The 13,480-nt window shown below is 30.3% G+C and overlaps 1 protein-coding gene across 1 annotated transcript; it reads right to left on the bottom strand.

Moving 5' to 3' along the window:
- Nucleotides 1-351: 351 nt before the first annotated feature.
- LOC126702970 (transcription factor MYB86-like) lies at nucleotides 352-2,275 on the bottom strand. The gene is made up of 3 exons (XM_050401855.1): nucleotides 1,810-2,275; nucleotides 1,570-1,699; nucleotides 352-1,452 (listed from the first exon to the last, which is right to left on the bottom strand). Exons 1-3 carry the CDS (start codon nucleotides 1,940-1,942, stop codon nucleotides 600-602), a joined length of 1,116 nt encoding a protein of 371 aa, XP_050257812.1. The 5' UTR covers nucleotides 1,943-2,275; the 3' UTR covers nucleotides 352-599.
- Nucleotides 2,276-13,480: the final 11,205 nt, after the last annotated feature.

The following is a 13,480-nucleotide window of genomic DNA, read 5'->3' as shown; positions in this document are numbered from 1 at the left end:
GGATATTCTTATTAATTAAGCTCTGCCAGCGGTTCAATATATCACAATCTGAACCTACCCCACCTATCTCATATATGTACATTCAACATATAATATATGTTTGTACAAAATAACAATGATTAACTTCATATGGGTTTAGGGTCAAATTCAAATACACAAAAAAGAGAGAATAAAAGAATGCAAGCCTTTGCTTCTGTTTGTGGGTACAGATAATTTTTGCCGGGGACTAAAAAGTGGTTTAGGTTAAACAGTAGTAAAATGAAAGGCATGGAAAAGCACTATATAACTGTAAATACCAACGATAAATATTAGTTAAGACAGGGTGGAAAGATTAGGACCGCAAAACCATAATCTGCAAGAACATTATTTCAATTTGCTGAAAACAAATACAAATCAAAGCTCAAAGAAAGATCAGCTGGATTATTATTATAACCTACTTGGAAACCAAAAAAAAAAAAAAAAAACAAAAAAAACAAAGACTTCCATCTCAAACTTTAAGTTGAAATTCCCTGTACTATCAACATGTTTGTGTATTGTGGTTTATGTAGGGAAAAAAAAGTGAAAAAAAAAATTAAAATAAAAAACAAAGAATTTACAGTTCATATCTGCTGGAAAACATCAAAATGTGCTCCTGTTAGATCTTCTGAAAGTGACGTTAATGGATAGCTACCGAAATCTACTGAATTGTGAGCTTGAAGCTGACCTTCTTGCCAAGAACCTGCCTTCAATTCCTCAGTTTTTATCTCATTGGCCGGAAACTGAAACAAAGACTCCAACTTGGTATCTGAATCCCATGAATAGGCTGCATTTTCTAACATAATATCATTCACTGGGAACCCTGCGTAGCTGCTCATGTTTGAGCTGTTGCTAGAGCTTTCTTTCACCTCATTGTTCATGAAAAAGGAGCTCATTTTTGAACCTGAATTATCAGAAAACTCTGCGCCGGATAAGTTTCCATGATCAGAATTGGTCAGACTTGGCATTGAAGTGAAACCATAGTTGGAATTTGTATCAAATTGGCTTTGGTCAATGTCGGGTTTGATATTTGTGTGATGATTCTGATCAGGTACAAAAGTTGAAGTATATCCATTTGAATCGACACCCGCTTGGAACTCAAAGTAGGACATTGGATCAAAGCTTGGCTTGTACATGAAAAGCTCTCTTGAAGCTTCTGTTAGTCCATTATGATCATAGTAATTTGAGTCATCAACTAGAAATGCTGGACCACCCTGTGAAGCCATAGTTGATACAGTAGTACTTGGAAGTCCTCGAGACTGAAAGCATGTTGTTTCTGTACATTTTTTCTCATCCTTTGGTTCAACTTTGCTTAGTGGCTTGTGAGTGGATGGATCAATCCCTTGCTTCATTAGCTTCTTCTTCAAACATGAATTCCAGAAGTTTTTTATCTCATTGTCTGTTCGCCCAGGTAGCTGTGCTGCAATTTGAGCCCACCTGAAATTCACCAAAATAGTTTATTAAAACTCAAATTATTGAATACCCATTTCCGTTATTGTCTCAAAGAATAAAAATCTGATGCCTATTTGAATGAGAATAGTCTTATATATATACCTGTTGCCAAGAACTTCATGTAGACTCATAATGAGATCCTCCTCTTGCTGTGAAAACATTCCTCTCTTCAAATCAGGTCTCAAGTAGTTTATCCATCGCAACCTGCAACTCTTTCCACACCTTTGCAATCCTGCAAGAAACCAAAACAGTTAAGATTGTTTGAATACCAAAAGGCTTGGTAACTATTTAGGTACCATTTGAAAAAGATGTTACAAAGTTGATGTAGAATTGAAATATTACCAGCTTGTTTAGGGACTGAACTCCAGCAACCAATACCAAATCTTGTTATGTGATTGAACAGTTTCTCATCTTCTTCAGGAGACCATAAACCTTTCCTTAACTTTTGTTTCAAGCAGCAAGAATGGCGCCCCATTCTGCTAGCAGCTAAAGACTATTGCAAGGATTGTGTACAATGTTATGTAAGGCAGTTTGCAAGTATATATATATATAATCACTTCTTGGACATGGGAAATGTTTTGAGAGGTGTGGGAATTAATATATGTCTATGTTTCAAGAGTGGAAAAATCAAGAATAAAATCTTATAATTTAAAGGGAAGAGGCATAAATCATACTTAGAGTTCAAGTTATGAAGAGAGAGAGAGAGAGAGGCTTGAGGAAGGTGAAGCAATCAAGTGGGTTTTACGCAAATCCGGTGCTCTGCTTTTGCATTGGACTGGATTGGTTTTTAAGATATCTCTCTGTAGAAAAATTAAAAAAGTAATACCAACGAGAACCATTCCATAAACGTGTAGCTGTGAGTTAAAATACAGTTATATGTCTATGTTTACATTAATAACAGTAACAAGTACACTAAGTTCCTTGTGTCTTAAAGCTTAAACCTCATAGCAGATGGTATTTTTTTTTTTTTTTAATCTCTTTCTGTGTCCATTTATTACTGAGTAAAAATAATTTGAACACATTAATTTAATCATATTTGTGGTGCATGCTACTAATTGTTTAGAACCTCCAACTTAATTAAATGAGTCCTAACCACCATTAATATTCAATATGATTTTGGAGCTAATATTTGATTAGAGAAATAATTGGATGCCGTTAACGCTGAAATACAAATCTCTGGTCAATGTCTTCAATGTTTAAAACAAAAATCAGAGCTTGAATGACATTTTTATAATTTCCCTCATGGTCCCTATGGCCTTTTAGTATATGTGTTTTCATACTTTAAAGTTACCCTTCTTGGCAGCTACCTTCCATGCTGCAATGCAATGCATTCTGATTGCCTTTAAGTTTAGGAAAATACTCAGTAATTTATAAATAATATTTTTCACAATTATTGAACCGGTAAATTATGAAAATATATCAAAGTGATGTAAGTGATGAGTTAATGTAAAAATCAATAATAATTTGAGTTCGAGGACATGTAAAATTTTTGAGCTACAGATTTCCCTGTAATGAGTATTTCAACGTCGACCGACACAGTGTGCGTGGGCTCCATGCAAATGTTTGACTCTTGTAAGATCAGGGCTGCGTTAAGGTTGTATCGAAAGATACAATATAGAATGAACCAATAAATAAATAAATAATAACTTTCCAAAAAACATAAATAAATAATAACTTTCCAAAAAAACATAAATAAATAAAGAGGACTGGAAAGGTTTTTTTTTTTTAAAAAAAAATTTATGAGGAGGACTGGAAAGTTTTAATATTCATTGTTTTCTGTTTTTAGTAGCTTTCCTTTTGGGTTTACCATAATAAGCTTTGTATTGTAAGTGCATTCTATTTTAGCTAGATTAATAAGTTTTAATATCTATAACAAGTAACAAGCTCAATCTGTCATGTAATAATGAGCAATGATCATACTTAATCTGCAAACACAATTTACAAACTGGCACTGTTAGGTAGATGAGATTTATGGATTGAAGAATGTATAATTTATCAATAGGTTAATCAAAAAGATAGGATTACAATATTCCTAATACGTACAGTTCTTTGTATTGAGTAAAACAGAGTTTTGTTCTTTAGCTTTTCACTAAGGATGAATTACATAACATTTCACTACGTACTTAGGTTATTGCCGCTGCATTGAACATAGGTTCTTAACCGCTGTTGTACTTATAAGTAAACTAAAACGCTAAATGGGTCCTATCCAAAAAAAAAAAAAAAAAAAAATACCAAATGGGAATTAAGTCGTAGAAGAATGAGGTGCATTTTTTAAGTCAAAAATGTATCTTGCCAAGGATTTCCTAGTGCTCCAAATACGAGTATCTCGCATTCTCAAATGTGAGAACAAATTTTTTTCAGAAAATGAATATTGGCTTATATAGGCAATTTTTTTTTATAGGGTAAAAAGTCCTCGAGACCCAATTATAATTCTTACACATGTGTAACCACCTTTAGTACCTAGTGATTGAAAATTTGACAGTGTTACTTTAATATTATAATAAATAAATGTCTTCGTTACATTAATTAGGCACCCATTTATTTGTCTGTCCCTTTAACCCAAAAAAAGAAAGAAAGTCCTAGAGGCCCAAGTCTACACCTAGGGTTGTACATTGGTTGGTTAGGGTTGGGGGGGGGGGGGGGGGGGGGTGTGGTTTGAGGCGAACTATGAAGATTGGTTTCTCAACACCCGTGCCATGAATGGTCGGAATTCAAGCCATAATTTTACATTTATTTGTCAAGTTCTTTGTAAATCTTGGCATTTGAGCATTGCGAAGGTTAATCGATACCAAAAATCAAATTGGACTATTTGAAAAATCTTCTTATTCCAAATTAATTAGTTTACTTTGATTTTCAATCATCAATCTAAAATCAAATCAAAGGATAAAAGTCTTATGAACATAACTGACTTGTGGATTAAATAGAACACCTAAAACTTCCTCTTTTCAATTATGTGATTAGACTCATAATGTGAAGGTTAATCGTGTATAACAAACTAGATGTCAACTTTATTTCTTTTCTATTCATTTTTTTGCCCCAATTTCCTTATTGATGAGACAACACTACTCTTGCTTATTATTGAATAACACATTTTTAACTTTTGTATAAGTGAAAAGTTGATACGTATTAATCATAATTATTCATAAGTAATGGTTGATTTTCCTTTTACTTTTTTGACCTCTTGCCCTTATTATTAATTAGACTAATAAACCGGACCCACATTGAGACTAGGTTAACCAAGAGCACTAGTGTGCTAAGCAAGATCCTTTTTATCAACGGTAAATACTCTAGCTGCCATTTATTTAAGGAAAAATTTAAGGGATGCTCTAAGAGCATTCGTTTAATAAATATTTATAAAAAAATTTTATGTGAAAAAAAAAGTAATAGATTTTTTTTGACAAATTTTTACATTTTACATAAAAATTGTATTTTTTTTTTAAATGATTCGTTAACAAATATCTTAAGAGAACCCAATAATGAGATCTTTTATTTAAAATGAAGGTGTAGGAAAAGTAAAGCAATAAAAGAAAATGAAGCCTTTCCCTCATTTAAAGGAAGAAATAAAAGAAGCAAAGAGGAAGGAAATTAATGAGGCAAAAGAAGAAAACGAAATCACATGTTTTTGCTTTTGACCTTTTCGCTTTCCCCTCCAATACGGCCTGAAAAGTGTAGGAAACTTTTGAATTTTGTTTTTCTATTCTCTTTTCTTTCCTTTTCCTTTTTTGTTTTTGTTTTTTCCAAAGTGCATGCAACCAAACATAATGGTATGGTCCCATTCACTGTATCACTACCCTTTAGTTTACATACTTAACAAATAACAATAATAGTAATAATAATAATATTATTATTATTTTAAAATTAACTCGTAATTTAAGGATGTTTTCAAATTAAATTACATAGTTTTAGAATTTTTAAATTAAGCCTTATAATTTCAAAAACATTTTAATCCAAACCATAAACTCATTATGTATGAAGCCATTAATGAAAAATGCTTTAAAAAAATAACTCTGTGCCACTTTTATTAAAATAATGTCCATGTATAATATAGATGTATTTTATTATTTATCTTTTATAATTCGATAGTTATAACAATGAGGAAATAATCAAATAATATCATATTTGTTTAAATATATCATTTTGATGACTCAAATATGTGTTGAAACAACTAAATAACATCATTTTGTTTAAACATTTTTCACTAACAATGTTAATTTAATTAATTGGGTATATGATTGGAATTGAAATTTTTTTTTAAGTGTTTGATTAATTTGGAAAAATATGGGAGTTTAAGAGTTCAAAATTTAATTTACCAAAAAAAAAATTCTTAAGTCTCGCGAAACACAAAGCCTCTCTATTAATCTTCAACCAAGGCTAATATCTCTATCAAGTATCAACTTCTTTATATTCATATTACTTAACATATTTATCACAATTTATCAAAATTAGGGATTTTTTTTTTTTTGGACAAAACAACACAAAAAATTAATACTTTGTCTCCTGAATTTGCACTTATTAGCATTTCCCTTTATAAAATTACATCAAACAATTTTGCCCATTAAATCAACTACCAAGTAGCATGCACCAAAAAGTCACAGATTACTCAATTTTGATCAAGAAAAATTAATAATCCAGGCTATACTTGATATAGCCACGTGGCCTAACACATTCCTCAATTTTGATCTGAGTATAGCAAATTCTAGTTATCCCGAAAAAAAATTAAATGAATTCTCAATGATTGGAGCTTTTAATAGACGTAACCATGACCGACAAATACACGTAAGCTGATATAATTGCAATTAAAAATCTTTAGGAAAAAAAAAATATAGCCAGCTTTGAATAGACCCACAAGACGACCAATCGTTACAGTGCTCTTGGCCTACAATTTTTGTCTGTCGTTGTTCATTTTTTTATTATTATATATAATTACAAAATGATAACATGTTTCACTTCACCACCAAACCTTAATGGATCTTCTACATCATTTACCTTAATTTTACTCAATTTATTTGCTCTTAATCAATATATATATATATATATATATTTGTTTGTTTTTTTAAGAGACTGCTCTTAATCAATATATAATGCATGATAATGAGCTCAACTAATAAAATCCTTTGTTGTCGAATAGGAAATGTGGAGTTCAATTTTATTTGGAGTGATCCCTGTTTGCATCAAAATTAATTAATGTATTGTTCTAATGATAAGATTCGATCCTATCTGATGTAATCTCAATCTGTATAAAAAACTAATTGATGTTTTAGTCTGATTATTTAAAAACACTAATTAGTATAAAAACAATCTCAAAAAAAAAAAAAAAAAAAAAAAGTGGCAAAGATTACAGAATAATTGAGTCGGGCTGTATAGCACGGCTAGGATTGTTTGTTTTTTTAAGAATATTCAGAAGCAATGGACCTAATAAGGATTATATTTATTTATACCAAATTAGAGTAATAATATTTGGTATATTGGGCCATGAAGATCTTGGATCGCACGTGAAAAAATAACTTGTCGGGATGTGAAAGAAAACATCATATCGTCGGCGTTGGCTTTAAAAAATAAAATAATTATCAAGTCTAGAAACATAATGTTGTTTAATCATAAATTAAAAAATTCGTATATGATTGAAGGAAAAGTATCAAAGCCAAATAATTAAGCTACTTGATCTCTCAAATAAGTATGTAAATTAGTCTAATCAACACCATAGTTTATGTTTAACAAAGCACATGGGATTTAATTTTCTCTAATGAACTTTCCGAATGACATTATTTTTTTGTAACATTTAAGACAAGAAAATAGAGTTCGGATTTGACTTTTCCTTGTGCAAAAGTTTGTCATTTTTTTCAAAGTTGTTTTCTAGAATATGATGAGTGTGTATGTAACTATGTATGATGTATCATTTTACATTTTTTTTCTTCTTGTTCTCACTTCTCATTCTCAACCTTAATTAGTTTCAACAAGATACATGTGTGTCACAATATTATTCCATTCAATTTTTTTTGGCCTTTTTGGCAATTGATTGTAATGTAGAAGTTTTCTCTCTGATTTGTTAGATTTCAAATTGTCTGCTAGTACTCACTATGAAAGCAATATGCTATCAACAATGGGTGCTTACAAATTAAGACTAAGGATAGCATTTGACTTGTTTAGCCCTTTGTTTGATACATTTCTCATTCTTTTCTCTAGATTGTCTAATAATTTTGTACTAATTTCTAATTAATTATCATGTACCACTTTAGCCAAACCTATGGGGAATAGTGAGATCGATATGATGTATATTAGGATGAACACATTTTCAAGGAAAAAAGAAAAACTTAGATAGTGATGTTTCTAAAGATGGTGATGAGTTGGATTTTTCTTCATAAGCTTATAGCTATAGCTATATGCTATATAATTGTTGTATTTAAAGGACTAGAGAAAAAGTTATAGTCACAAACCAAAAAAGTCAAAAAGGTAGAAAATGACCAAGCATAATCATTCAATTTGATAGTAATTCAGCACCAGTTTCTTCCAAATTTTGTTTGGAGAAACTACGAAAATAACTTTTAGTATTTTACACTTAATGAATCTTAACTTAAAATGTTTATAACGTGACCCTTTTCTCATTTACTTTCTTACCACTTTTACCAAATCTAAGAAAGTTCTAAAACCTTAGCCCAAAGCGATTGTTATCAGATTAATCGGCAATCAATCTCAAAAAAATTGATTTCAATTCGCTCCTTTAGAATCTGTATTATTAAGTAGCTCATATAAAGCCAGGTATACAGTATCTATCTTAAATAAATGCTAACATATTAAACCAATATTAGGAAATTGTTAGTGAGTGATAGACACAACACAATTTGCTTTATGATTTTGCGGTGTCAATATCTGGCCCTGACCGATTGAGATTTTTTTTGTATTCTTTTTCTCCTTTGATTTTTTTGGGGGACAATTACTAGTTATTGTAGAGCCTATCATTTTCTTGCAAACGTGTGAATGGTCATCAATTGGTCATTGGTGATGACTGTGTTGGTGGTACTAGCGGTGTAAAATAGCAAACGTTTTCTCTCAATTATGTACGCATTTTTGTTCGCACACTTTGATACAACTTGCACATTTATCGTGTATAATTGAATTACGTCACTTATACATGAATTCACCACTCGAATTTAATGAATAATGATTCAATCATCAATTATTATGTGTTTAAGTTATGTCAAAGCATGTGGTTCTCAACTTTTTATTTACTTGTGTGGTACAACTGTACAAGTCGTGGTATGAAAATGTCAAAATATATATGTTTGTTATGTGAGACACATATTATCCATCTTTCTTTCTCACTTGGCGGCCCATACTGCTATACATTGTGAACCACCTAAGTCCCAGTGCAGCTTCGTCACCATGATGTCCCAAACATACTCCATCTCCCTCGTTGGTCCACTTCAAGTCATCTCTCTCTCCCTCTCTCTATAACGTACGAAATACTCACACATGTTTAGTCCCAATATGAATTTGAACCCTTCAAATTCTTTATATATCTTTTTATTAGATGTGAATTTTGAAAATCTAACTATTAGACTGCATATTATTTATATATGTTCTTAATATGCATGTAAAATTTCGTTCAAATCGTATGTTATTTACTATTCGATCAATAAACTTAATTTTTATGCATGATTTTAGACCACAAAAACTTGAAATTTAAATATTTGATTGATAATATAGCTATTGATATTTAATCTTCTTGAAATTTTGCAAGTATGGAGAATATAATAAGAACATGTAATCCAATGGTTCTATTTTCAAAATTCACATCTAATAAAGATGTACGAGCAATTTGAAATATATTCTATCCGGGGGTGTGAACCTGTGGGCTCATGTAATGATAAATCTCATTATTGTTCAAATGGTCCCATGCTGTGTCAAATTCGGGTATAAATGGAACGGGATAGGACCACATGCTTTTGAGTTTTTTTATTCAATAATTAAAAAAAATAAAGAATAAATCCAGAGGCTTAAAACAAGGCCAAATGAATTTGATAGCGAGTCTTCCAAAAGGGACATTAATGTCATTCAAACGCAAACAAGCAACCAGGTGCAACTATTGGTGGTGTAAAAAGTGTTTCTAAGTGATTTTCACTTTAAAAAAAAGGAGACCAAGTAACCTAACTAGATTGGAGGACGCAAGAGACTTATAGATAAGGTAGCCTGTCTTACCATTCAGCTAAAAAAAAAAAAAAAAAAAAAAAGAGGTAAAAAGGGTGTGTTAGTGTTTTACGTTTTGGCTAAACATAAAAATAAGAAGTAATAGAAATTTAGCTTTTAATTCCTCAAAAATCTACTTTATCTATTCTAAAACTCTATTTAACACCATCCATTATTTTAATACCATCTCATCTCTTACTTTAATACCATCCATTATTTTAATTTAAACACCCATTAAAATAATATAAAACATCTACCTACAAAAGAGAGAGTGAGAGGTTGAGATGAGAGAGAGATAGAATAAAAAAACCAATTAAAGCAAGTAGCATCTAGTAGTTAAATTTTTTAAAATTTAGATGCTCTAATATAGAATGCATTTTGGGGTTTATGGTGCTAAAAATAAGTTTTTGACAATTTTACTTTTTAACACTGCTAATGTGAATGCTTAATAGAAGGTTTTCATTGCAAACAATTGGGAGAGACAATATTGTGGATTAATTTAAATGAAGCCGTTGGCTAATTTCTTTAATATATTTCTTACAAATGGATTCATGATACGTGTTATTGAAGGACGCAAGAGATTTATTAATTAGGTAGGGTAGGACGGCCTTGTCTTTGTTTTTATTTTTATCAGACCAGCCGAATATGTTACTGTGTAATACGTTTTGGTAGAACATTAAATAATCGTTCAAGTTTCCCAAATCCTCAATGGGATAATCTCGTTTAAATGAAGGAGTTGGGTAATTGATTTTATATCTTTCACCTTTGTATTATATAGGAATCAAGGACATGAATATATATTTAAATGAGAGAAAAAGAAGCAATCAAATTACACATTTTGTAAACTAAACAAGTGGTTACACTTACACAATTTAACAGCTTTTTATTAAATTAATATTTTAAAAATCTCATTCTAATATTATATGTTCAGTTTGTTCTTAACACTAGAGTCAATTTCTTGTTAATAAGATGTTGCTTGTTATCTCATCCATGAATCTTTGTTTGTGTATAATTCCAAGGTACAAAATTTTTAAATTTATATATTTTATATATGAAATAATTATTGATATCCGATTATCTTGATGTGCTTTGCAATATTAGTAGATAATGTAATTTAATAATGGATAAAAAAAGTATTTTAAATTTTAAAATTATTAAGTTATGTAACATTGATCAAAGTTACATAAATGTGTGTGCAATTAAGAGAGATGTTAAATTTTGACATTTAGGATACGTGATGACATTGATACTTTAATTAACTAATAAACATATATATAAATATTTTTAAGTACATATTATGATAATTGTTAGTTTAAAAGAGAAATAATAAATACTAAAATACCTTAAATATGATAAAATTAATTAAGAAGTGATTAGTTTCATAAAGAGAAAGTGACAAAGAGGAAGGAAGATTTTCCAACAAAAAAAAGAAAAAGAAACAAAGAGCAAGAAATAACCTGGTATTATATATGGCCCCTGAACAGTGTTACCTTGGCTATCACAACTCACAAAAGACTGAAGGAGGTATCTGATGGGATAGGTGCTCAAGTAGAGGCTTGGATGATCAACAAATGTAAAGCCCAGATGATAAGGAAGAGCTTATCTAATGTATAGAAGCCCCCCATTAGGAGGGGACGGAAAAAAGAGGGTAGAATACTGTAGCATGCAAAAGAACCCTAATGTATTGGTCTATATTCATAAATTAAATCTTTAGTCTCCTCAGACCGTAAGATATATCAACACAATGACTTTTGTTCTTATCTGTGTGTTTCTTAATCCCATGCAAGCCTCTGTATAACTTATTTAAACCTAGTTCTTTGACCCATACTCTACAAAATTCATTGTGTTGGGTTTTTTTGGACTAAGACTTCACGAAATAGGGGTTTGGGCTCCAAATTGTGTCCCCATAGTATTATAATTGGATGATTTCTCTCTCTCTCTTTCTCTTTCTCAAAACTCCACCCCCCACTTGATCTAGGTGCTTCTTCACTTTATATAACTTAGCAAAGATACATCTAGATCTTACATTTGGAGGGTCATGATTAGACTTTCTTGATACCAGTCCTATCAAGACCTTACTAGAAGGTTTTTACACCAGAATATTAGCTGTGGGAACACTGTTCATAGTCATTTCTCCATTAATGAGGCCAACTAAGTGGTTGCAATGCATTTAATGCGAAGGGAATGGCTGTCTTGTCCGTCCTTTTTCTTCTCTTCTTTGTTCAATACCAAGTTACCTTTGTCCGCCCCTAGGATTGCACCGTGCTCCCTTCATTCTTGATTCTCGGCCTTCCGAGATGAATTAGGAGGCCTCGGTGCCCTTATCAATTGCAACATTCTGAACTCCTTACTAAGTAAATAAGTTCTTTCTAAGGATATTTCGTGAAGTTCCCCTCCTCGGAAATGTCCTTACCTATTTTATTAACTGCTTTGGATCCTCGTCCCCCCCCCCCCCCCCATATATATATATATATATTAGTAATTTAACTATTTTTTACATGAGTGATATTAGGAAAATTATAAATTTTAACATATAAACTTTAACAAATTTACTCACATGTCAATTTAGAACATAAAACCAAAAATATGATTGAAACATATTTATTATGTTTTGTTTTTATAGATAATTTTATAGTTACAATGGGGAGGGAAAATTTGAATTTTGAATGTCTCTGTTGGAAATATCATGAAGTACCAACTAGTTGAGTTATAAATCTTTTATTTATTATGTTGTTATTATGACACCAATTGAAAATTATTTTCATTGTCATATAATTATTAGTACTTAAAAAAGAAGAAGGTAATATTGGTAATAAAGTTAGCATATTCTATTCATATTATGGGGAAAATTGTTCAATTCATATCATTAATGTATTTGTACGATAATAAGTAACAAGGCAAGAGACATTTGTGTAACTAACTCCAAATGACAAATTGTATAGAAAAAATGAGATGAATTAGATTTAGGTAAAGCTTTGTATTAATAGATATTCATCATCTTCTTTTTATAATCACTTATTGTTCAAATCATCATTACATGAATAAATATTGGCACTTTCTTTTTTCTATATTGATGTTTTACAAGAAATTATCCCATATACTTGGTGTATTACACTTCTTTCTCACATAAATGCAAGCTTTATGTGTGGATCCAAACGTAGGATTTACTTTTATGTGAGAGAAAGAAATGTAGAGTAAACTAGGTGCACAGAATAATTTCACATTTTTTACTTACTTTGTAACATAAGTATCCTCTTATAAATGACATACTTTAGAAGGTAGAGTATTTTGTATTTGGAAGTCCTTAACAGAATTAGACGTTGGAAGCAGAAGTTTCATGAGGAATTTGTTTTTTTAAAAGAAATCTATCTATATATATATATATATATATATTAATAGCCAAAGTTTAGAGAAAATCCAATTAGATTTTAATTGGATTTTCAATTTTGCACCATGTGTCCTATTTAATTTTTAATTTTGTGCCAAGTGAATTATTAAGTGTAAAAATCGAAGAGTCCAAATCCAATTAGATTCTAAATTTGAATTCAATTGAAATCCAAATTTTTGCTACTTGTCCATCTAAGTTTTTAATTTTTGTAGCAAATGAATTATTGGATGCAAAAATTGAAGAGTCTAAAACCAATTTAATTCTAAATCACACACACACACACACACATATATATAATGAGAAACTATTATATATTTTAGAAATGTATGGTTTAAAAAAAGCGTAAGATAATATCATGTATAATTTGAATCATTTTTATAAAAAAAAAAAAAGATATAATTTGAACTGTATAATTGTGATTATTTTTAATTGTACTCGTGC

This window comes from Quercus robur, chromosome 10, assembly GCF_932294415.1.
Source record: "Quercus robur chromosome 10, dhQueRobu3.1, whole genome shotgun sequence".
Classification (NCBI taxonomy): Eukaryota; Viridiplantae; Streptophyta; class Magnoliopsida; order Fagales; family Fagaceae; genus Quercus; species Quercus robur.
This window is presented reverse-complemented; position numbering and strand designations above follow the sequence as displayed.

Excerpts from the sequence above, each read along its gene's own strand:
- LOC126702970 (XM_050401855.1), bottom strand. The coding sequence starts at position 1,942 with ATGGGGCGCCATTCTTGCTGCTTGAAACAAAAGTTAAGGAAAGGTTTA. Across the intron at positions 1,700-1,809 it reads TTCAGTCCCTAAACAAGCTG|GATTGCAAAGGTGTGGAAAG; the intron begins GTAATATTTCAA and ends GGTTTCTTGCAG. Across the intron at positions 1,453-1,569 it reads CATGAAGTTCTTGGCAACAG|GTGGGCTCAAATTGCAGCAC; the intron begins GTATATATATAA and ends GGTGAATTTCAG.